General features: G+C 45.0%; 3 protein-coding genes across 3 annotated transcripts; 2 read left to right on the top strand and 1 right to left on the bottom strand.

The window, feature by feature from the left end:
* The first annotated feature begins 1,794 nt into the window (after positions 1-1,794).
* LOC142882114 (lathosterol oxidase-like) lies at positions 1,795-5,603 on the top strand. The gene is made up of 5 exons (XM_076016659.1): positions 1,795-1,901; positions 2,827-3,044; positions 3,135-3,267; positions 3,378-3,478; positions 4,096-5,603. Exons 2-5 carry the CDS (start codon positions 2,835-2,837, stop codon positions 4,546-4,548), a joined length of 897 nt encoding a protein of 298 aa, XP_075872774.1. The 5' UTR covers positions 1,795-1,901; positions 2,827-2,834; the 3' UTR covers positions 4,549-5,603.
* Positions 4,569-9,389, bottom strand: plekhb1 (pleckstrin homology domain containing B1). Its single transcript, XM_076016660.1, has 6 exons — positions 8,542-9,389; positions 7,674-7,826; positions 7,060-7,162; positions 6,933-6,972; positions 6,762-6,852; positions 4,569-6,282 (listed from the first exon to the last, which is right to left on the bottom strand). The coding sequence occupies exons 1-6, from the start codon at positions 8,576-8,578 to the stop codon at positions 6,149-6,151; spliced, it is 558 nt and encodes a 185-aa protein (XP_075872775.1). The 5' UTR covers positions 8,579-9,389; the 3' UTR covers positions 4,569-6,148.
* A 131-nt stretch (positions 9,390-9,520) lies between these two features.
* Positions 9,521-19,091, top strand: LOC142882113 (tubulin-specific chaperone cofactor E-like protein). Its single transcript, XM_076016657.1, has 8 exons — positions 9,521-9,577; positions 11,624-11,766; positions 11,899-12,038; positions 12,167-12,348; positions 12,439-12,695; positions 12,781-12,907; positions 12,997-13,113; positions 16,819-19,091. The coding sequence occupies exons 2-8, from the start codon at positions 11,634-11,636 to the stop codon at positions 17,162-17,164; spliced, it is 1,302 nt and encodes a 433-aa protein (XP_075872772.1). The 5' UTR covers positions 9,521-9,577; positions 11,624-11,633; the 3' UTR covers positions 17,165-19,091.
* The last annotated feature ends 4,003 nt before the right edge of the window (positions 19,092-23,094 follow it).

Genomic DNA, 23,094 nt, shown 5'->3' with positions numbered 1-23,094 from the left:
GGGGGGAGGACGAGACGCCTTCGCACACCTTCGCCTTCATTAGATGGAACAGCCGGGTCGAGATGAGTGGGCGGCTGAGCTGCTGCTCCAACAAACAAGCTCCGAACCCTCTTAAGATGCAACATTAAAGCTTTGCGCTGGGTGTCTGAACAGGGAGAGCGACAGACTCCCGGGTAACTAAAGCTACAGATTAGCAGTTTGTGCTATTGCCTTAGCACGCTTTCAATCTTTTTAACGTCAACCATTTGCCACGTAGGTAATTCAAATGTCGGCCATATGCATAGGCAGAAGTCATATTTACGATGATGAGAGGGCGCCAGATGTTTATAGCATCAATAAACCAAAGTGTGGCCATCTGTGAGCAATCGGCGGGGAGAACAGAGCAGCGGAAAGTGAGGGGGCATGTTACAGGCCCAGCAGTCGAGCAGCAGTCGCATCTATCTTGTGCGGAACATGTTGTGCAGTAAAACTGTCTGAGAAAAGCAAACTTGGCATTTAATCCAGCTTCAAAATGCACCGTTAGCCAGTCTTAGTTGTGTCCCTGTGTGGAATTGAACGTTGATAATACTATTTTTCTGCACAGAGTGATGAGTAATTTACATTTATAGGTTAAGGAGGAAACTTCAGTTTTCACTCTGATTAAAATGTGCTATGATAGATTAATAAGTCACTTATATTTATTCACAATCATACAATTTGTGGCACTCCATATTTCATTCCCCTGTCTTTCTTTAAACTTATCAACTGGACGATCCAAAGCTTTTTATTTCCAGAGCTTATGATTCATTGAAGGTTCCTGTCTGCAATTTCAGGTCTGTTGTTTGGATAAAAGGTTCCATTTAAAATGTGTGACAGCACCGGATGGCAATATAAACGTCTTAATGAAAACTGAGCGCAGAGAAAATTGACTTCCATGTTTTCTATTCAGAAAAAAAAAACATTGAAAAGACACATAAGATGAGCTGGCGACTTGGCCAGGGTGTCACCCTGCCTTCGCTCTAGACCCCCGTGACCCTGAGCTCAGGAAGAAGCGGGTATGGAAAATGAATGAATCAAGGAATGAGTGAGACATAACATTGGGATTCAGAAAAAAGAAAAAGAAAACTGTTATTTCAACAGAGTACTTGTGGCTCTTTTAGCTAACTCCCCCCCCCCCCCCCCCCCCCCCAAAAAAAAGACAAGGAAAAAAAACTAAATATTTTATTAAATGGCAGCCTGTAATAATAGTGAGTACGGTCTTTTCATAAAGCTGATGCTTTTTTTCTTTTTTCTTTTTTTTTTTATTAATGACTGTAACATTCTACCGCTGTAACACCTCTGTAACCTAACATAGGAGCTTCTATATCGCGTCCGTTATTAAATGTGTATGTTTTTAATTTGGTTGCAATGCTGTTGTAACGCTGTTAAAAATGTGTAATTTCAAATCGCGACACAGCTCCCTCCTGTATTGTTGCGCAATACCGACATCTTGTGGCGGAACGGCCTAATAGAAAAAAAATCATTGCAGTAAACGTGGACTCAAACTGTGACATAGTGTTTAATGGTCAACATTATTATTACATTATACAATTTATTGTTATTATTTTTACTTATAGGATTCAATGGTAGCATGTTTTGCTGTATGGTTGTTTCATGCATTTTATTTTCTGTTTACATATGAGGTGCCAAATCCAGTCTTCCAGTCGCTCCACGTCCGGAGCTCTGGACCACCATGAGCAGATCCAGCGACGGTCCAATCAAAATCAACGACAAGGCTGCCGTGATGCGATACTGTGAGCTCATTGGATAAAGCATACCCTGACGCCGTAAGTAAATCGGCCCTGATTGGCCGAGCGTCTTGCCTTTAGCACCGTACGCACCGCCCATCCACAGCAACGCGGAACCCGAGGTACCTGCGCAAGGTAGGGGATCCAAACCTTATTACAAAACTTGACTCACATAACTTGTAAAAGCAGAATTAATTAAAATGAGAATATATTGACAAGGGTGACCGTGCTATATAGCTAACAGTGTTTATAATATGCTTCTTGAAAATGACGTAACGTTAACGGTCCATCTGGAAGTTATGCAAAACATTTTTTTTTTTTTTTGTGAATTTTGTCTTTCCTAACATTAAATCATCGTACACCTACGTGTCTGAGATGTATTGACACATCAATTTAGCGGATAGCTTTTACTTCGCTGTGTTTCAATGGTTGAATAAATTATATTGGAATAATGTTGCCAGATTGGATATCGTCCATCCAGCAGGGTTCACAAGTCCACTTTGTAAACCTTGCAGTTCAATCAACAATTGAGCACTCGTCCCTACGCAACGCAGTATTTATGAGCACAGCAAATATAGTCAATTAATAGAATTCCAACTGGAAAGCACTGATCATTTGTCATCCGTGCAGGTAAATGCAGCGTGATCACTTTTAAAGAATAAAAAATAAATAATAAAAATCATGGTATATTATTTCATAGATAAAGTTATCTTTTTGGAAAACGCCCTCTGTCTGTAGCTAATGTGCAGACACACCAGAGCCAAACTGTGCCAGAATTGCTTTGTCAGTGATGGATGTTTCCACCAAAACCTGACAATTAAATATTCAGTTTCTGCTGCTGGTTGGAATCTGTTTTTCCTAGTTTGGTCTTTTCTTGGCAGAACAGGTATATGTTCATTACCATGCAATTGCAGTGTACTTACTCATTTATCAACCAGTAATACACCTTAGCAAAGATCTGGGGTTCAGTCAGATAACTACAAACATGTTTAGAAGGAGCCTCTGGGAAGTGTATTTATGATTTATTTATTTATTTATTTTTCCCATCCTGGTGTCACAGATTCAACTATGGACCTTGTGCTGGACGTTGCCGACTACTACCTGCTGACCCCCTATGTGTACCCGGCGTCATGGGCCGAGGACGGGGCCCTGCGGCAGGTCATCAGCCTGCTGGTGCTGACCAACCTGGGGGCCGCCGTCCTCTACCTGGGCCTGGGGGCCATCAGCTACTTCTTCATCTTCGACCACGACCTGAAGAAGCACCCGCACTTCCTGGAGGTACAGTAACGGGCCTTGCTCCGGTCCCTGGTCGTCAGCCGCGGGTCACATCACGAGTTGTGTCTGCGTGCGTGTCTTTGTGCCTCGTAGAATCAGGTTCAGAGGGAGATCAAATACGCCATGACGTCCCTGCCGTGGATCAGCATCCCCACGGTGGCGCTGTTCTTTGCCGAAGTCCGAGGATACAGCAAACTGTACGACAACGTTGACGATTATCGCTTGGGTAAGTCGGTGAGAATTTAATCAACCAGGGGATGTCAGACGACCTGCTGCGGGAGTGCACACGGTGGTGAGTCGTCGTTCAGCCTCTCCCTGTCACGCTTCCTCTCTCAGGTTGGGCGGGGATCGTCATCAGCATGATCGCCTTCCTGTTCTTCACCGACATGTGCATCTACTGGATCCATCGCTTCCTGCACCACAAGCTTATTTACAAGGTGAGCTGAGCCTCAATTGGCTCCTTTGCTGCTGATTAAAACTCAACAGTCTGAGTTTTTAATTGGCCTAATCTCCGGAACGCCGACATACAGATTTAAAGCAGCTCTAGGTAACTTTCTGTGGGAATGGCGAAGACACGCTGCAGCGCTAGTTTATTGATGTGGAAAATACAAATAGTCGCCTCGCTGGAGCGCTCGTATGTGTTCAGGAAAAACACCAATATGAAATGCAAAACACACTGACAATAACGTCGTAGCAAACGTTCAACACCTTTATTACTTCGTCTTTCATCAAGGTTGATTATTGGGTTCCATTCCGTCATTTTATAATCTTATGTATTTGTAATAGTAGGATGTAAAACCGCTTCTAAATAAATGTGTGACGTTGCCGTATAGTGGTTCGTCCTCCGTGTCGGGTCGCGCTTGAAAGTCACGCAGTGCAGTTACAGCCGGCACAACCCCCCCCCTCTCGCTGCCGAGGCGGCACCATTGATCCTATTAATCCTTTATCTACCGCTTTACTGAGTTTGGAATCATCATTTTATGGTCGAAAAGTTACCTGGAGCTGCTTTAAGTGTCTTCCTGATGAGTGACCTTTGACCTCCTGGCCTCTACAGATGTTCCACAAGCCCCACCACGTGTGGAAGATCGCATCTCCCTTCGCCAGCCACGCCTTCCACCCGGTGGACGGCTTCCTGCAGGGGCTGCCCTACCACATCTACCCCTTCCTCTTCCCGCTGCACAAGGTGCTCTACTTGGCCCTCTACGTCTTCGTCAACATCTGGACCATCTCCATCCACGACGGCGACTACCGCGTGCCCGACACGCTGACCAGCGTCATCAACGGCTCGGCCCACCACACCGACCACCACCTCTTCTTCGACTACAACTACGGCCAGTACTTCACGCTGTGGGACCGCCTGGGCGGCTCCTACCGACACCCGTCCGCCCTGATGGGGAAGGGACCCCTGGAGCAGGTGCGCAAACTCCAGGCGGAGGGAAAGCTCGGAGGCACGAGAGGGAAAGTGAACGGACTCACTAAGAGAGGGGTGACGTCTAAGGAGGAGTGACGGAAGTTCTGTCGAAGCAGTTTTGTTTTGTTTTGTTTTTGTTCTTGTAAATAGGAAAGTCCTCTCCAAACTAGAGAACCACTTTGTCCGCCCCTGAACTCAACACACACTGATTCTTTTTATTGTTGCCATTGTGCCATGTGTTTCACAATGACTCTTTTAATTTCATGTTTTAAAGAAAATCGGTCGGGAAACCAATGTATCGGCACCATTTCATAGTTTCACCCACAATTTATTGGTTTCACAAAGCAGAGAGGACACGTTCAGTGGCTAGTTTGTGAATCTGTCACAGATCAGTTTTCTTTTAGTTCAGGGGGCGAGAATGATTCAAGGGTCCTCCTTTAAAGAGACTGGGAGACTGTAGACACTTTAATACCACAGAATATTGGGGTAGCCTCATTCAAAACCTTTAAAAATCCTGGATGGAGGTCGTTTTCCATATTAAATGCTATTGCTAATAGCGTTTCATTTTGCTGCTTAGTTCAAACTGAAGTTGTAATACTGCCTCGGATACACAACAATGCATTTACGCAAATATGCATTTTTAACAGCACAAACTGCCTTGTCTCAACCAAAACTCGGGCTGAAGTTCAAGTCAGTAGCGCCTAGTTAAGTTTCTCAAACCATGTTGATGAGCAGGCTAGCAAAGTTCTTCAATGTTCAATGTTCTAACATGACAGCTGCTGTGAATGTGGTCCTTCATCCCCTCTGAGTGTTTGTCTTATGAATTATGTATCAATATTTCGTCAACTGGGATGGTTTTTGTTTCTTGTTTTTTTGCTCAAGTCAGCCTAAATTTAACTGTGGATTCTGGAAGTGGGGAGGGTCTTTTTCACCCATGGGTTGAGTTCCTGTACCTGCCAAATTGCTGTCAGTGCAAACAAACAAGCTGTTCATCATTTCTGCTCAGACTCAATCTGAAAAAGACAAACCAGTGAGTGATCTGAAGAAAGAAGCTGTATCTCCACCTTCTTTGCACCTGTGTGTGTACCATCTGTGTTTCTGAGCATTAAGACCGAGACTGTCGACTCTTTATAAATAAAAGTTAGTTTGACGAGTGCGTGTCAGTCATGGCTCGAAGTAAAGCAGGCAGTCCGACCTGGTGTTTATCAGGCTGTTAGATAACAACTCGGATGTTGCTCGGCTGATTAACCACAAGTTGACCGTGTCATTTCAGCCTTGAGTTTGGAACAAAGTCCAGACAGAAGAAGCTCACACTGTCCCTGAGCTTCAAACTGAGTCACACATTCAAGGCCAAGGATAGAATTAATATCTTTCAAATTGTGTTGGCATTCACACAGTGATCTTAGACTGTATTCATGTTTATTCATTTGTTTGATCAATGTATGGCTTGCATTATTATGCTCCCAAAGTGCATTTCAATTTCTGGAACTTATGACAAAAAAAAGAAAATACATTAAACCTTAACTACTTTTACTCACGTCAGAGGAGCGAGCAGGAAGAACGTTTAGCAAGTACAAACAAAAAACAGCGGCAGTTTGTCAAAGCCAACACAGGCAGTGAAAGTGAAAAAGCGTCTCTACGCATTTCGAAGCCGGCCTGCTCTGTTGATCGGATGGAGGCGTCGTCATGACAACCGTCAGCAGAAAAACAGAGGCATCAAGAGGAAGGACCTCATGGCCGTCCCTGCCGCCATGCCTGCCAGCAGTCCGAAGGCAATGTTCTCCATCAAACCGTCAAATGGGTCCCTCTGAACAATTACCTGGTGGGAACCTTGGAGACAGACAAAGACAGGAAGAACCTCAATGTAATTTTTATCACTTTTTTTTTAAAATAATGTCTGTGTTAAGGCTAATTAGAATTTGCTATGTTTGCTTTGAGTAAACGTGGCAGCACTGAGATCAGATCAGATCCCAGAGGGGAGGCTGTCCTGGATGGTTATATAATGCCATCTTATAGCAATACAGAGATGTAGTGTAGTGTTAAGGAAATTATTTACTCTGTGTTTGAGTCATGGCACCACCTTCTGGTTTAAACCTGCACTACACATCAAGATAGGTACCTAAATATACTGTACATATTTGAAAGGCCTATTGCTTCCCTTTTTAAAGTGTGTTCTTAAATACACAATCTTGAAAAATTAGCCCTTTACGATGTCACAAAGGGTAGTTAAAACTTTGACCATTTAGCAACAACACCCTGAGCCTTTCAAAGGCTTATCGAAGTCCCAGTCCCAGTGCTTCTTGACATACCTGGTCCGACTCCGGGTGTGATGTAGACCGTCTGATACCTGCTCATGGGAACTGCCTGGTAGGAGTCGTCATACGGGTCATAGGTGAACACCTGCCGGAGTTCAAACTTCAGGTTGGAGCACAGAGACACTGAGAGGCAACAGAGGATGCAGAAGAACAGAGGAGTCTCACCGGGTTCCTCCGGGTCTCCAGCAGAGTCAGCTTCCACGCTCTGAGGGGGGACATGAGACAGTGACAGAGGGCTGTTGGCTGGGTGAGGAGCGAGGGCGGCTGATGAAGGGTCGGGGGGGACACTTACATGGACTCGTCCTCGCTGTTGGCGCACAGGTTGACTGCTGAGCCGTCTGTGAGCAGGATGACGATGCGGTTCTCCCGGGGATTGTTCTCTGGTGGCGTTAAGCCTGCACAGAGCACAACAACACAAAACATCACTGGGGATAAAAACATTGTGTCATGTTTGCTTTAGACTTAGAGCGCATTGTCCGAGTCACTTCACTTTAAAGTTGAAAATGTTTTGGCTGACCATCTGAGCAGATGAAAAGGGAGCGCTGCCTGTCGAAGGGCCTCAGCATCTGCAGTGACTCCTCCCACCCCCACCAGGGACTATTTTTGCTGCTGGCCTCTGGGAAGAGGTTCCACAGTTTCCGGACCAGGACCACGCGGTTTCACAACAGTTTTTTCCCATACACAATAAGACTTTTGAACACACAATAACCCTCCAACTCGTACAAACAATTTCACACACACATACTCGTTTGCACTTTATTGTTTCTCTTTTGTGTTGTCATTTTTGGTTTTTCGGTAGTTGGTGCATCGGAATTTCTGTTTTAAATGTACACTGTGAAGTGAATGTTTTTAAATGACAAATAAAAAGTCTAAGTCTAAGTCTAAAACAGTGCTGTGCCACATTACCGCCACATTCCAGGCCGGAGGTCACGTCCACGCACGACATCTTGAGGCTGACACGGTGCTCCAGCTCTCGCCGGCTGTCTGTCTTGTAGAAGCAGAGACTTCCGTCGATCCAGAGGTCACACCAGTTGAGCTTCCAGCGTTTGAGCACAGATGCTGCAGAGGAGAAAGCAGCACGACGTCTCCACAGATTAGGTTTGATCAAGTAAATCCTGTCTGAGGTTTTTTTTTGTTTTTTTTTTAGTTCTTAAAGAAGAAAAAGTGTCTCAAATTAAACAGGTTTAATATGTTTATTTTATTTGTTTGTTATCATGTCATCTTATCATATACAGTATATATGTAAATACACACATGCATATAGACGTGTATATATACATATATATACATACAGACACACACACACACACACACACACACTATACATATATATGTATGTGTATATATATATATATGTATATATACATCCGAGTTGTTACCTAACAGTCTGCTGATAAGGAAATTTATGTTTGGTAGGTTTAATTTGAAGAAACAAAACATAATGGCAATTTTAACAGTAGCTCGTGGAAGAACCATACACAGTCACAACAGCCTGGCATCTCATCCTCATGCTGGTCACCAGCCTGGTCACACACTGCTGTGGGATGGCATCCCATTCTTCAACCATATATATAACCATATATATACTCTATGTAAATAAAACACAATAATGAAAATAAACAGTCCTTATTCCCGTTTGTATCTGAGCATATTCAGGCATTTATCATTTATTTAATATTGTATCATTAATGAAGATGATGAGTTTTTTTTTTATTTCAAAACACTATTTTGAAATACAGAGAAAGTCAAGGTTAATGAAGAGAAAAAGCCTCACTCTGCCTCCACAGCCATCCCGACCTGAGCAGCGCCATATCTGAATGTTGTCCCAGTCGTCAAAATGACGATAATCCAGCAGAAATGGGGGAAACAACTGTGTGCTGAGAGGAGATCCAGCAGTTGCCTCTGAATACTTCTACGCCTCTTTGACTGTTTGTTCCTCCTCAGTCTGTCAAGCAGCACAGGACCGGCTCAGTAATCTGAGGCTGATTGACTAATTTACTCTGGATTAGGATTATATTTTGGCACGCCTACTCTCACCCCACTCTATCCTACTTGATCATTCTGGACTGATATTTTCTTCCGGTCTTGTTCGATCTAACACAAAAGTGTTAAATTGCTTACATTACCAATGTTTTGCTGTGATAAACCGCTCCCACTCACTCAATCTGCCTACATTTAGCTCTTGTTAATCCCAGGACTAAAATAACTGCATGAGGATTAGCCTAATTACAGCAGCCCTGGGGTTAGTTATGAGAGGAGGGAAAGATGCATTTTGGTGACATCATTCCCTCTTCTAAGACAACCTAGAAAACACTCAGTGAGTATTTATGAAACTATCAGTTTTATACCAAATTATGACAGTGAAGCGTTCTCCAAAATGCATGTATTATATTAATATCATTAATTAAAAGCACCAATCTCAACAGCGATAAAATCCATTCAATACCCCGTATTAAAATCCAGTAAAATTAGAGTAATTACACAGGTAATATTTCAAAAGGTAAACGGATTAATTTGGGAAATATATCAGCCTGTCTACACTATTGGATAAAGACATCTCCAACTTCAAACAACAAATGTGTTTTTAATAATTCATAATTCATGATAAATGTATCAGTATTTATACAATAAAGTGTTGGACTAAAAAAAAGTATTAAGTCCAAAAAAATAATCATACGATAACTGCATGCCGCGAGAACGTGGCGAGAAAAACATAACATTTGAACCACGTCACTTCCGCTGAAACTGTCAACTGACCGAAGTGCAACAATAACAAACATAAACTCGGCGGAGGTTCCGGGGGGGGGACGGTGAGTGACATCGGTTACACTAGGCTTGTTTTTTCAAAGACATTGCAAAAATCATGAGATGACGAGACGGAGATGACCCGCCGTGTGTTTTTCTTCCTTTCAAAGTCTCTCTCTCTGCTCTCCGAGTAAAACGGTTCGCTAGTCGCTGCCCTTGTTTCCGAGCAGCTCAGTTCAATTCTCTTCGAAGCCACCGTCGTAAGGGAGTTCGTCGACCGGGGGGGATGTCAAAACGTCACTCCTGCTGCAGTGTTGATGTCGACTGTCAATGTTAAAATTTTGCGCCGTGGCTTTCGAAGGAACGATATTTATTGAAGGCCTCGGTCGTTAGCTGCCCACCCCCCATCACGAACCGTGTTTTCCTCGACTCGATTTAGAATCCGCAAAGCCCGTTAAGAAAACGTTACGTTTTGATTTTGCGTCGCTCGTTCACGTGCTTATAAACACGCTCAGCAATGCATTTGAACATATTTACAATCCGTGCAAGCCGCATTTCACTTCGGCCTTCTTATCTTTGGCGATGTTGCGAAACACTAAATGCAAGATGGCCAATTTTAACATCAACTAGTCAATGCATGCATTTAATGTCAATGGCCATCATTGTAATGAGTGTGGAAGAGAAAGAAATGTGGCCTGATGTCTACGCCGAATTAAAGAAAGTGACTACTTATCAGGTGTATTTGAGAGGTAACATTATCTGCGGTGTGGCAGCTGTTCATCTGGCCTTTTTTATTCTTTTTAATAAAGGACTTCAGTGTCTGTGGGGTGTCTATAACTTTTAACCAGGTGCTCTCAGGAAACCAGCTGTCATTTGGCTTTGGCTTTCTTTTGTCTTCCACATAATAGAAATGCCCCACCTTCACACGTGGCTTGAAAGTGTTGTTGCTTTTCTAACATACATTTTGCAACAAATACCCTTTGTTTTTGCTAATATGTCATGAGGTTTCATTAAGCCTAGTTTTTTTTTTTTTTTTTCTTTGTCTTATCAAAGTTATTCAGTCCAAACTTTCTCTGACATGTCAGTTAAAACCAGCTTGGCTTTGCTCACTGCTGGATAGATGGGTAAAACCGGCAGATCTGCCAAACAAGAAACTGCCGGTGACGGCGACGGCTGACAGCTACGGCACCAAACACTCACGTGTTTTATAATCACGTCCCCTCAGCTGGGCCGAGTTTAAAGACCATCAGCCCCTGGTGTGTATGACACTGATAGGGCCGATAAGGGCTGAGCAGGGACACGCTGTCACGTTTCCATGATGTCAGTGTGAAGAGAGTGTGCCAGCACGCCCCTCACTACAGTCTACAACTCAGCCCTCTGTCTTTCCCCACCACTGTTTTATTCCAGTGAACTTGCACTATTTTGTAGCAGCTCTTTGTCCGTCATGCGGTTTCTGTCCAGTAAATTGTTTGCAAGTCATCATCATTGTTTGCTGTTTAGTCAGTGTTTTTGCATTTCAGTGCCAACTTATTTCTCCCTTTGACTTGGGTCTTCCGTGCGCAGCTCGCCACTTTGTCACACGGCTCAAGATTTGCATGCTTGGTAGTGTTATGATGTTTGCCTATTGGTGGCCCTCCAGTCAGAACAGGTGGTCCCGTTTTATAAGAAGCGCACGGGTGTCGACGTCGCACCTGCTCTTGTCAGTGCCGCTTTGCCTCTCACGTTTCTGCCTCTGTGTCTGGAGGGTTATTGATGGGCTATTTGTAGTTGCCATCTATACACCGCTAAACAGCGGATACTGTAATGGTGGAGACAAATGCTGACCAACAGGTCAGACGAAAAAAGAGAAAGCTATTTCTCCTCACTGAGGCCATGAGAATCACTCTGAAACGCTTCAGTGGGATTCTTTTTGATAATGCCCGGTTACAGCGGTTCAACTGCTCGCAAATATGCAATTTGAATGTGTTGTATATAAATAATTGTTTTGAAATTCACAGCGTGTAATTCTCTTGGAAGTCTTTGCACAGAAGTCCGAGCGATATGTTTCAACATCAGAGTGCAAGCTTTTAAACGTTAAGTCATTTTCAGTATGATGCTGCTCTTCTAAACAGGACCGGAGCCATGGAGTCCTCGTCCGATGAGGAGGAGGCTCACACCTTCGTGCAAGTCCTCAGTGACAAATACAATCCTGACAATTTCCCTTACGGGCAAGGAGTGGTGGTTATGTCCAGTCCTCCTGGATCACCTATTAAAAGTGAGTGATCTAAAAAAAAAAAATGGATGAGAAAAATTAAAGAAATTTGGATACGTTTTTTGTGGGATTGGTTGCCCGTATCATGTATATAGAATGAAGCTAAATTTGTATTTTTCTTCCTTGTGTTTGCAGACCGCCTGTATTTGCCCAGCTCTTTGGTTCTGAGTGATTGTGGGATCACGACTGCCGGGGACGGGTCGACCATCGCAGCCTTCTGTGGCCATGTGGTGGAGCTCGACATCTCCAAAAATCAACTCAACGACTGGGTTGAGGTGAGATAAGACACAAAAGTTGTTTCATTTTCTTCAGCCGTTAAACATGAGCAGCTTTAACTACTGTGTGGTTGCAAAGGCTTGTTAACGACCAATCAAGTAGAAGTGTGACGCTTGTGGGTTGCCAGATCTGTACCGTCGTGTCCAACATCCCGCACCTGGATTTCCTCAACCTGAGCATGAACCCTCTGAACGAGGTGGAGCTGGAGCTCGCTGGGGCCGAGGTCTTCAGCCGCATCCGCAGGCTCGTCCTCATCAACACGCAAATCAGCTGGAACAATGTGCACACGCTCACACGGCACATGCCCGAGTAAGTTCTCCCTCGTTTCGAGCCGAGACGTCAAAGAGGTGCAAAATGCAGATGGGCTGCCTCCTTCACCCGTTTCACCTCACCGTCCAGGCTGGATGAGCTCTTCCTCTGCCTCAACGGCTTCCGCTACGTCTCGGAAACGCACACGTCCTGCCCTTCGCTGCGCCTGCTGCAGATCACTGACAACCAGCTGCAGGACTGGGCCGAGGTGAGGAAGCTGGGCCTGATGTACCCGGGCCTGAGCACCCTGGTGCTGGCCAACAACAGCGTGAAATCTGTGGCCGACTCCCAGGAGATGCTGAGGCGCCTCTTCCCCAACCTGCGCAGCATCAACCTCAGCAACTCAGGTCTGAGATGGACCTTTTTATTTTTCCGCTGCAGCGTTCAGAGCGCGGTGGTATTGATACCCACTTTTCTTGTCGTATAACTCAGGGCTCAGTAGCTGGGAGGACATTGAAAGACTAAATTTCTTCCCCAAGCTGGCGGAGGTCAAGGCGAAGGGGATTCCTCTGCTGCAGCCGTACACCGATGACGAGAGGCGGAGCCTGGTGCTGGCGCAGTGAGTGCTCGCAGCACGCCTCGTCGCCGGGGTTCTTGCGTGCTACCCACTTCCTGTCGAACCCTAACGCCTCACCCCCACACCTGCAGGCTGCCGTGTGTGACGATCTTGAATGGAGGTGCAGTGAGTGATGGGGAGAGAGAGAGCGCCGAGAGGTTCTTCATCAGGTACCACCAGGACCGGCCAGAGGAGGAGCTCCCTCAAAGGTACCCAGGCGTGCGGAGTTTATTATTAATAATAATAACAATAATAATGGATTGGATTTACAGGTACTACCCGAAAAATTGGAATATCAAGTAAAAGTTGTTTTATTTTGGCAATTTAACATAAAAGATAAAACCAACAAATTTTATTGAGCCATTACATGCAAATTGACACGTCTCAAGCAGTTCCTTGTTGTAACTTTGCTGATTAAGATTTTCAGCTTATTAAAACCACAAACCCACAAACTCAGAAAATGATTATAAAATTTGAGATTTTTTTTTAAGGGTTTTTACCTGATCAGCAAAATCCAAAGAAATAAAAACTTGAAATATATTGATTTACATATTATTCGTTTCTATAATATGTCAAATTCACCTTTTAAGTTGAATTGCAGGATTACAGCAACCTTTTCAGGATATTCTAATTTTCTGCGTAGTACCCGTATGTCTCGCTTTTCAAGGCAACCAAAGTGCTGTACATTGAACACATTATTCATTCACGTCACATTCACACTGGCGGAGGTGGTTCAGCTGCATGTGTTGCCACAGCTGCCCTGGAGCAGACTGACAGAAGCATGGTTGCCAAACTGCACCAAACGGCCCCTCCGACCACCACCAAACTCGCGTTCATACGAGGCTACGTGGGTTAAGTGTCTTTGCCCAAGGACACAACGGCAGACTGGGACAGAGCGGGATTTGAACCGCCAACCTTTCGGTCATTGGACAACCCGCTCTACCTCCTGAGATACAGTCGCCACATTATGTGAATCAGAAGTGTCTGTGAATGGATGTGCACATGTTGCAGGGATCACAGAGGATAGAAACCACAAAAAAAACAGTATATATATAATTATATATATACATCTTAACCAATCACATTGCATGTCTGTCAGCAAGGTTGAAGATTCACAGTATCAAAAAAAAATGGAAAATGTTTAAAACGAAGTGCTACAGCGACTTGAGTTTTTTTGACCCTGGTATAGTGAAAATTTGCATTCAGTGCTTCACGCATCCTGCCTCTAGTCGGCGCTGATGTCGGCCAAATGATGCTCGTCGTCGACTACATTCCACTTAACCCCGGCAGAATGTTGGAGAAGGCTTGAGAAGGAAGGTGTAGTGGCTGACCGAGAGGGAAACTAACCTTTGGGAGACAATGGCACCAGTCTCTGGCTGCTCAATGACTCCTTTGTGTCGGGAATTCTCCGATTGGGAAAGCGATACATGAGGTAGCAGGGTGGATTTTACTTTTCTTCCCCCACTTTTTTGCAGAGTAAACACCTCCACCCATGACACTTGAATTGGAGGAATTGATTTGTAGTTGGAGTCGCAACGAGGACAAACGTGAAGAGCAGAGTCTGTCAAAAACTTGTTCCAAGACCAGTAAGCCATCACTACATCAGAACAGGTTTAAACATGTCTGCTGGAGCTGGAGCTGGAACTGGAACTGCAGGTGTGCATCGACACACTTGTTGAGCATGGAGCTCGCTGCTCTCCGCTTTCCCTGTAATGCCGGGGACCCGCGAGAGAGCAGGTGGGAGCACCGAGCCTGCTCGGCTAATTATCCGTGCAACTAGCAGAACCTCATCAGAATGGGTCTGAGGTTGGTATGGTAGATGGACTGCATTTATGTAGCGCTTTACAATGGCCTCTCATTCATCCATTCACTCACACACTCATGGGTGGCTGCTGCCATGCCAGGCCCATTGGGAGCAATTTAGAGTTCAGTTTCTTTCCCAAGAAACTTCCCCTTCAAACATGTGGACAGTTAGAGCCGGGATTTCAACCACCGACCCTTCAATCATCAATTTGCAGCCCGCTCTACCATCTGAGCCACAGCTGCCCTAAATCGTTTCTTTTCACTGAATACTCGGCCATGTTTCCATCCCCCAACCATCCACGTTACATTGTGTCTTGAGACAAGTGGATGAATGGCCCTGCTGGACGGGATAAAGGAAAGCAGCGGCTCGCTGGAGTAGAGAAGGACGGGAATCTCTGGGCTGTGGCACTTATTGGTCTGTTCAACTTTATAACAGGAGGAGGATGAGAAGATGAGAGACCGAAAAGATCCTTTCACCTGGATGACTGTGACTGCTAGTTGATGTCCATGATGGGGGAATTCCATTAAGACAGCTGGAATGCCAGCTTGTTATCACCTGCAGCATTATTTCGTCCCATTATCCCCTCATGCCGCCTGTAAAAGGAGCGCTGCTCTTTTTTAGCTTAATGGCTCCTGTTAGAATGGCACTTTGTGCACCGCGGCCTTAGAGGAGAATTCCCAGGGTGGTACCACAAGTTCTGGCCTGAAACCTCAGGCCCGGGTAGGAGGAGCGCCGGCTTTGTGGAGAAGTTCTGGCCCGGCAAGGGAAATTGCTTTGATTGGCCCAGCTGTTACAGTAGCTTTGAAAGCGCAGGGCCTTTTTTTTTTTCCCAATGGGGGCTTTATTTAATCGTCGCCGGGATTCTTATCAGGAACACACGTTCCCCCGAGGCGGCTGAGAGCTTTCTCACGACGGAGCATTCGCTCGCTGTGCCCGAGTTGCAAAGCTGGCACGTTCAAAATAGGAAGATCCCACAAAATAAATGGCTAATGGAAAGGTTTGCTGTTGTTTTTGTATTAGATTCCAACCAGTGAGAATTATAGAGTTTCTTACTGAAAATGCTGCAGGGAATATTATAAGGGATCTTATTATTACTGTAAAATATAAACAGTGCATGTGAAACGATGCAATATTGGCCTTGCCAGCTCCAAGACAGCGCCTGTGTTTTAATCATCCTGCAGATTAAAAACCCAGTCATGTGTCTTGATTAGTTGATGAGAAGGGGTCATTTTCTGCTGTTTACCTCAGTGCCTCCGGAACCCTTCCGTGTCATTACCAAAACGCGCATGTAGTGCAAGTAGATCCAGGAGGAGCAGAGACTAGTGGTGCGTGGCTTTTTGACGACCCGCAGGTCCCTTTATCAATAATTTGACTCGTCCCAGCCGCCCAGCACAACCGCATCAATTATCACAACCTGCCTCAGGCCGCAACCCGCTGTTATGAAAGAGACCAATATGTCTTTGAACTTGGCTTTTTTTTTTTTTTTATTCCATCAAAAAGATGGATGTAAGCAGCCCTAGTAGGCAACATCAGAATGCAATACATAACGCATTTACCACATTAACCCGAGCGTCTCTCTTTGGAAAAACTGAGTAAGAATATAGCAGCCTAAGATAACAACTATAGTCCAACTGTCGTCCTAAAACTCACTAATCTTTCTCCTGCCTGTCTGTTGCTACTGTGGCGCCGCTTAGCGATTTGGTGACGTCTGCGCCAGGGTGCATACAGGCTGGTTCCGCAATATGCATTTACTTAACGTATCAACATTAGATCGCTAAGCTCATTTTCTAATATTAACAAGTGTAATAGTATATCTATATAAACTGGTTCATTTTCAGCTTGTTGAAATTAACGTTTCACCGTTTGTAAAAAAAAAAAAAAAAAGAAAAAGAAAGAAATATATCTGTGCTTTTCATCATTTTTGCAATGCAATATTGCCTTTGCTAGTCAAGTCAAGTAGTTTTATATTAACATATCCAAAACCGCACCGTGGCCCAAAAACTGTGATGCATACCAAACCGTGAGAAAACTACCGTTGCATCCCTGGTACCTTGAGCCCAGGGCGACGGACCATAATGGCGGCCTCACGAGCTGCGCCGCTGTCTTGCAGGTACCACGTCCTCGTGTCCAAGTACGGCCAGCTGGCGCCACTGGCCGAGGTGGACCTAAGACCTCGCAGCACCACGGTGGACGTGCGCTGGGGCGAGAGGGTGGAGGCCGTCAGCCTGCGTCTGGAGCAGACGGTGGGCGACCTGAAGAAGCAGCTGCGGGCGCTGCTGCAGCTGCCCGCCAACGGCATGCGCCTCTTCTACATCAACCGGGAGATGTGCTCCATGGTGGGACCTGAGGAGCTCAAGTGCGGCGCCCGGGCTCTGCACTCCTACTCCATCCGCGACGGCGACGAGATCCTCGTCGTTCCCAAAGTCAAGAGCCGCTGCAGCTCGTCGGATCTCTGAGCCGGGCGGCGGAAACACTGACTGGATGCTGAAGTGCAGCCGGAGCCTGTTGGCAGAGGCTTTGAGCGAACTATGAATGTAGACATGTCTGCTGACCCACAAGATGAGCGGCCCTTCGGGAGCTCCACACTCACCAAAATGATGTTTTCACCTGCACATTTTATTGTTTAGCCTATTACGCCAAGACTGCGGTCGCATTATTGTTTCAAAAGTGAACCGTGCTTCCATTGTCACCCATCCAAAACACAGACTCGCCATTCATTTATTTTATTTTATTTATTTTTTTAAAACACAGCTTGAGTTCAGATAGAAATTAGATGCAGCCAAATCAGTGACCTGCAGTGTCAGTGAAAAGTGATGCTTTTCTGTGGCCCGCAGTGGACCGTGTCAGCAAAAATTTTTGCTCACAAAGGAGTCCAGTAGTCAACAAGACATTCTGGTGCAGCCACACAGCTCGTTGTGTCTTTGCTGGAGCTTTTTTTTCACGTTGTGAGGGCTTTTAAAGATCCTTTTGAGGGACATCTCTTCCCACACGACTCAGTTAAACATGCTGCAATAGGATATTTGGTGGGTAACAGAGAAGCGCCCACGGCTGCCTGCTGTGTCCAGGACTGGGAGGGCGTGGGGGGTGGGGCAGTGGGTTTCAGGAGTCTCGGTGTCCAGGTTGCTGTCGCTCTCCTCGGCCGTCGTCTCGACGCGTGAACACAGCGGCTGAGAAACATTGAGGCCCAGTCGGTCATGGTCCCCGCACAGCAGCTACTACGTTACGTCCTTGGGCCCCTCCCACTTACCTTTGACCTCTGCCTGCCTACCTGCGCTTTTTACAAACCTGACACTGGGAGCGTGAAGCCGGGTGTGCTCATCTGAAAGCTTTGGCTTGGCAACGCTTTCAGAATAGGCAAAAGACACAGAATTCCGAGGTGTAAGCTAATATTAGTGCCTAAATGCTTTTTCTTTTTTCTTTAAATAAAAAAGGATAGTAGATAGACAGGAAGAGGCAAACAGAGTCACCTGAGGTAAAGCTCCTCGGTCTCTTTAAAGGCACAATCCCCCTCAAATAAACACTTAGATTTGGTGACATTGACATGTGAGTAAGATGTTTTGGATGCACCTGGAAACTGAACCGAACATTTTGTGGTTTATTGTGGCATAAGATGCAATGATAATCCATATTCTAAAAGAAGGGAACGAACCATGTCACACCGAGGCTAATTTATTGACTGACAGCTTTTTTTCTTTCTTTCTTAAGATCTGTGTCAGTGCTAAATCTAAGGTCCAGGGTTCACAATGTATTAGGAGTATCTAAAGGAGGGGTTCCAATTATCCTTTTATGCAATGCTGGCTGTGTTTAAACCCTTGTGGCGCCTGATATAATTGGAGTTTGTAATTGGGTTTTGCATTAAAGAATTTGGTGGTAGGAATATGTGATTGCGTGCCATTGTCAGGATAAAATCCCTTCACACTAAGTCAAACATGGCCGTGGCATCTTGCTGAGTGAGTGTTTATTGTTTAACGTAGTGTGCAGTGGAGAACTGGAAAAAGCTTTTGAGAGGACTTGCGAATGTTCACGAGTGATCGCTTTACGGGGGGGGACTGAGGAAACGCGTCTCACGTCCAGGTTGGTGATATGCATGTTTGTTGGTGTAGTTTTTGGTATAATTTTCAGGGAATATATGTTTTTGATGGGCATTGTGTGTATGCTTTCTTTCCTCTTTTTTTTTTGACACTTTTACCAGTGTTGTCAGCGGACCCAACACACTCACCTCTCGTCATGCCAAATATAAAGTATATGCAGATTGATGAAATATAACAGTGTACATGGTGTTTAATTTATATCACATTATTTGCGTTTGTAGTTCCTCGGTCAATACATGTACTGTGTCACAGTGCTTTTACCCCTCTTAGCAAATAAATTCAATAATTTCAACTTGCACGTGTTGATTTATTTGAACATTTTGTCATTACACAGGTTGTGAGAAACTTCTGCCTCACTGACACCCCATATTAAAAGCTGAGGCTGGAAGTTTGGTGTCAGTCATGTTGCTGACTCAACCTGCTCTGTTCCAGATGGGATTCCGCAGCTCTTCTGCCTCCCTGATAGATTTGCCATCATCCATTCTATATGTATCAGGCGGTGTTCCGTTTCCAAGGGTCATTCCCTGGTCTTTTCTCCCCTCCCTCTGCCTATTTCCAGCCGCCGGACTGATCCTGTGCGGCTTGTGTGTGCAAACAACTGAAAATGTCATTCAAGTTACGGTATTTTTGTTACTCAGTTTTGCATTGATTGACTAGATACTCTCTCTGAAACCAAGAAATAAAGAATCGTCAGGTGCATTGAAAATTGTAAACTGTCCCTTTAGCTTTCATCCATCAATACCAGGTGGTATTGATGGATGATGGATGGAGGGTGAAAGTTGCTCATTAGACGCATTCGCAACTTAATTTCCGAACCACCCTGTCGTGGCATGAGGTGGGACCGAGAGCTGAACGGCGGCCATTGTGTGCGGAGGTGAAGGAGTCGCTGGGGGTTTAGGTTACTAGAAGGAAGTTGGCCATTGTGAGCAGGGGGAGGAGGGCAAGGCGAAGCCAACCGCTGGGCACCGGGGGTTGAGTTGAGAGCCGGCGGCCCACTCCAGTGGATCGGGTGACGGTCGAGGAGAGCACTGCGCCAATCCAGTCAGGACCTTCTTTGTCAAGGTCAAGCATGATGGATTCTCCAGAACTCACCGTGTAGGATACTTTGACCCCGTTCCCACACGTTTCACCTTCTGCTGCACTGCAATTTATTCTGCCGTTAATTTTGTCCTGGGGAAGAGGTTGTTGGTTTTTTTTCATCGGTGGAAAGTCTCACAACGCAACACTCACACACAAATAAGCTGCATGAGTGTGGGGGTCAAACTATCATTCATTACGGTGATTTTGCAATTATTGGTGGTATACCCACCCTTTGGATGACTTGGCACATGACTAACTGTGTCACACTGTTCTCAAATGACTGATGATGATGAGTTTTAACATTCTGTCCTTCAACAGAATTAAAGTCAGTTTCAGGAGGATCAGAAACGTGTGTGTTAGGATTGTGTTGACAACTGGATGGACCCACAGCGGGCTGCTTTGCGGTGAGACAACTTCAAATGTGTATCAGGGCCGAACGGAGGACCAAAAATATGAAATTAACCCAGTGGACCAGCTGTGTGTGTTTGTTTGTGCCCTAAACCCTCCAAAGATCTTGTTTGACAGGCCAAGACAAAACATCTAGAGGACAAGCGTCACCAGAGATGCGACAAAGGAGCTACTAGTAACACTGAGAGACTGGCGACTCACCAAAGGGCATCTGGTTAGTCATCTGCCCTTCCCACGTATCCTGTCTTTCCCCAAAACACGGACCTTAAGTCATAAAGCAGTGCTGACCCAATAGGTCACGTGTAGCAACTGATTATTTTTTTCCCCCCCATCTTTGTGCAATGCCCTCGTTTGCAACTTGCCGTGGAGAATGTGTCCATTAACACAACAAGACATGGGAGGTTTGAAAGAGGGCTCCTCAGAGAGCCTCGGCACTGCTTAATGGGAACCCATGGCCTGGCCTCCGCCATGTAGCCTTTCACACGTCTTGCTTCTTGCATCTCTAGTTACTTCCACTGTCCTCCTGCAACAAAGCGCCCAACTGACCTTCCTCCATTTCCCAGACCCTGTCTCCCTCGCTATCACCGCAGCATCAGTGGTAAATTAAGTGTCCTGTGTGAGCCTCCAAATGAGGCTGATTCTAATTAGAAAAAATAAAGGCTCTGCACAGAGTGTCCTAAGTTTATGTTAATTCTGTAACTGGACCTTGGACAGAGATTGAAAAGGAAGGTTTTGGACTGTGTGTGTGCGTGTGTGTCTGTGTGTGTGTGTGTGTGCGCGTGCGCACACCTTTCACTGCGGTGAGCCCTGGAAACCTCTTTGTCTCTCATTGTCTCATGTCACGCTCTTTGGTCAAGATATGCAATAGATGTGAGATTCACCTGCCCATTTTGGGGAAATGTTTTTAACGTCTAACCTTCAAACTCTTGTTTTTCCCAAGAGGAAGGTAGCAGGGTATTCCTGGCAATAGGTTTTTAACCATCAAAGTTTGTGAAAGTGGCCGTTTGTCATCAGGGAAGCATTAACCGCAGATCCTGTCCTGAAGGCCTTGGCATAGAATCCTGTATGAGAGCTGCTCTCTGCTCCAAATCCCCCTTTTCCCTCAATTTAGAATAATTTTCTTCAGGTTTCCACTTTCCTCCATCACCTCTACATCTCTGACCTCCCCTTTCCCCGTCTCGCACGCCACTCTGTTTCTCACTCGCTCCCTTCTTCCAGATTCCGATGCTGCCCCTCCCCTCGAGTCCCCCAAACACCCACCCTTCCCCAAATACTGATCCCAGATTAAGTTAAACACTATCCACAGGTGAAGTTTTCACCTGCTTCCTTCAGGCAAAGCTCCTCACGCAGTTTCACTGGGTGCTTCTTTCAAAACCCTCCATTATTCTGCCTGGAAGGACGTCACAGTTAAAATATCCTGCACAGGTGAGAGGTGCTGCCTGCTCTCTCTGGACATTCAGCCGTGTCCACCGTCCACTTTCTGGATGCTCCTCCTGTGGATGAGGCACCGCTGTGTGGAGGCTGCCAGGTTAAATTACTGAGGCACTAGATGTCTGTCATCTGAAGGCAGGTAAGAGCATCATTCCTGCTGCTTAATGCACTGTAGTGTAGCTGAATTGTATATATTTCAAATAGAACCTTGAGTTGTATTTGAAAATAAATCAGTTATTAAATTTAATGAAGTCAGAGAATAAAATCAGATTTATCTCAGGACCAAACCTGACTGATCTTTTCCCTCTGCAGATACATATAAATCAATGTCATTGTCAATATTGTCCTATCAACAGTTGGACCTGTGTATAATGTGTTGCAATCTAAATTATTTGTATGGTATAGAAATTAATTTAAATCTAAGAATGTAAAAAAAAAAAAAAAAAAAAGTGTTGCATATACTTATGTCAATGTATACATATACAGTATATATGAATATGATAAGGACAAACGTGCTTGGTGAGTTAATAACTTTTTTTTAACTTCTGTTTTAAAAACATGTTAAACTCGTAAAGTCATTTGAGCCCATCCAGGAGCCTTAAGCTTAACGCTGCTCCTGTTCTGACCTCACACTGGTCAGACACTGTGTGACCATCGTTGTGCTGATGGTGGATGATAATGAGCCGGTGACATCGGTGCAGACCCCTCTCAGCAGAGAACTTAATCCTGTGCATACCTGAAGAGGATTTACCACCGACTTCAACGGAATTTGTGCACTGAGAGGATTCATCTCTCACACATAGGTGCAATAGAATTGTCTTGAAATGTCGAAAACACAAATAAAATATAAATATAAATATAAATAAAAGAAAGTCCTGTCTAACCTCTACTTAAAAAAAAAAAAAAAAATCCAAAATGTTTTTTGTCCAAGACCTTTGAAAAATATTTTTATTCATATCTGCAATACATATTTGAGGAAAGGAACAAATGTTGTCAACTTCCAATGTCTTCCAAAAAAATAAAACATTCAAATCAAGAGAGGCAAAAACTGACAAATTAATTGTCTGTATTTTGCAGGCCATATGCCACTTAACTTCCTTAACCCCACAACGATACAACGATTACAAATTTCAATATTTTTACAAATATGATTTAATGCTACGTCCTGATGGCAATATCTGGCAACTTGGCCTTACGCTCAGCTTTGCCAACAGGAAACACATCAAGCCAGACACTGAACATCCCCCAAAGGGCTGCTGAGAGAACCTTGGCAATTCAAGCCCACTCGCTTAAAGCCATTAGTGCCCCAGTGTTGATGTTCCTCTCCTTTTAGCCAACAGGGCGTGGAGCACTCCCAAACAGAGCTAGTAATGAGG

This window comes from Nelusetta ayraudi, unplaced genomic scaffold, assembly GCF_046127955.1.
Source record: "Nelusetta ayraudi isolate G7.1 ecotype Tasmania unplaced genomic scaffold, CSIRO-AGI_Nayr_v1 ptg000233l, whole genome shotgun sequence".
Lineage (NCBI taxonomy): Eukaryota > Metazoa > Chordata > Actinopteri > Tetraodontiformes > Monacanthidae > Nelusetta > Nelusetta ayraudi.
Note: the sequence above shows the minus strand (reverse complement) of the source record. Positions and strands in the feature narration are given on the sequence as shown.

Excerpts from the sequence above, each read along its gene's own strand:
- plekhb1 (XM_076016660.1), bottom strand. The coding sequence starts at position 8,578 with ATGGCGCTGCTCAGGTCGGGATGGCTGTGGAGGCAGA. Across the intron at positions 7,163-7,673 it reads CTCCGGCCTGGAATGTGGCG|GCTTAACGCCACCAGAGAAC; the intron begins GTAATGTGGCAC and ends TGCTCTGTGCAG. Across the intron at positions 6,973-7,059 it reads AACAGCGAGGACGAGTCCAT|AGCGTGGAAGCTGACTCTGC; the intron begins GTAAGTGTCCCC and ends GTCCCCCCTCAG.
- LOC142882113 (XM_076016657.1), top strand. The coding sequence starts at position 11,634 with ATGGAGTCCTCGTCCGATGAGGAGGAGGCTCACACCTTCGTGCAAGTC. Across the intron at positions 11,767-11,898 it reads TCCTGGATCACCTATTAAAA|ACCGCCTGTATTTGCCCAGC; the intron begins GTGAGTGATCTA and ends TTGTGTTTGCAG. Across the intron at positions 12,696-12,780 it reads CATCAACCTCAGCAACTCAG|GGCTCAGTAGCTGGGAGGAC; the intron begins GTCTGAGATGGA and ends CGTATAACTCAG.
- LOC142882114 (XM_076016659.1), top strand. The coding sequence starts at position 2,835 with ATGGACCTTGTGCTGGACGTTGCCGACTACTACCTGCTGACCCCCTAT. Across the intron at positions 3,045-3,134 it reads AGCACCCGCACTTCCTGGAG|AATCAGGTTCAGAGGGAGAT; the intron begins GTACAGTAACGG and ends TGTGCCTCGTAG. Across the intron at positions 3,479-4,095 it reads ACCACAAGCTTATTTACAAG|ATGTTCCACAAGCCCCACCA; the intron begins GTGAGCTGAGCC and ends TGGCCTCTACAG.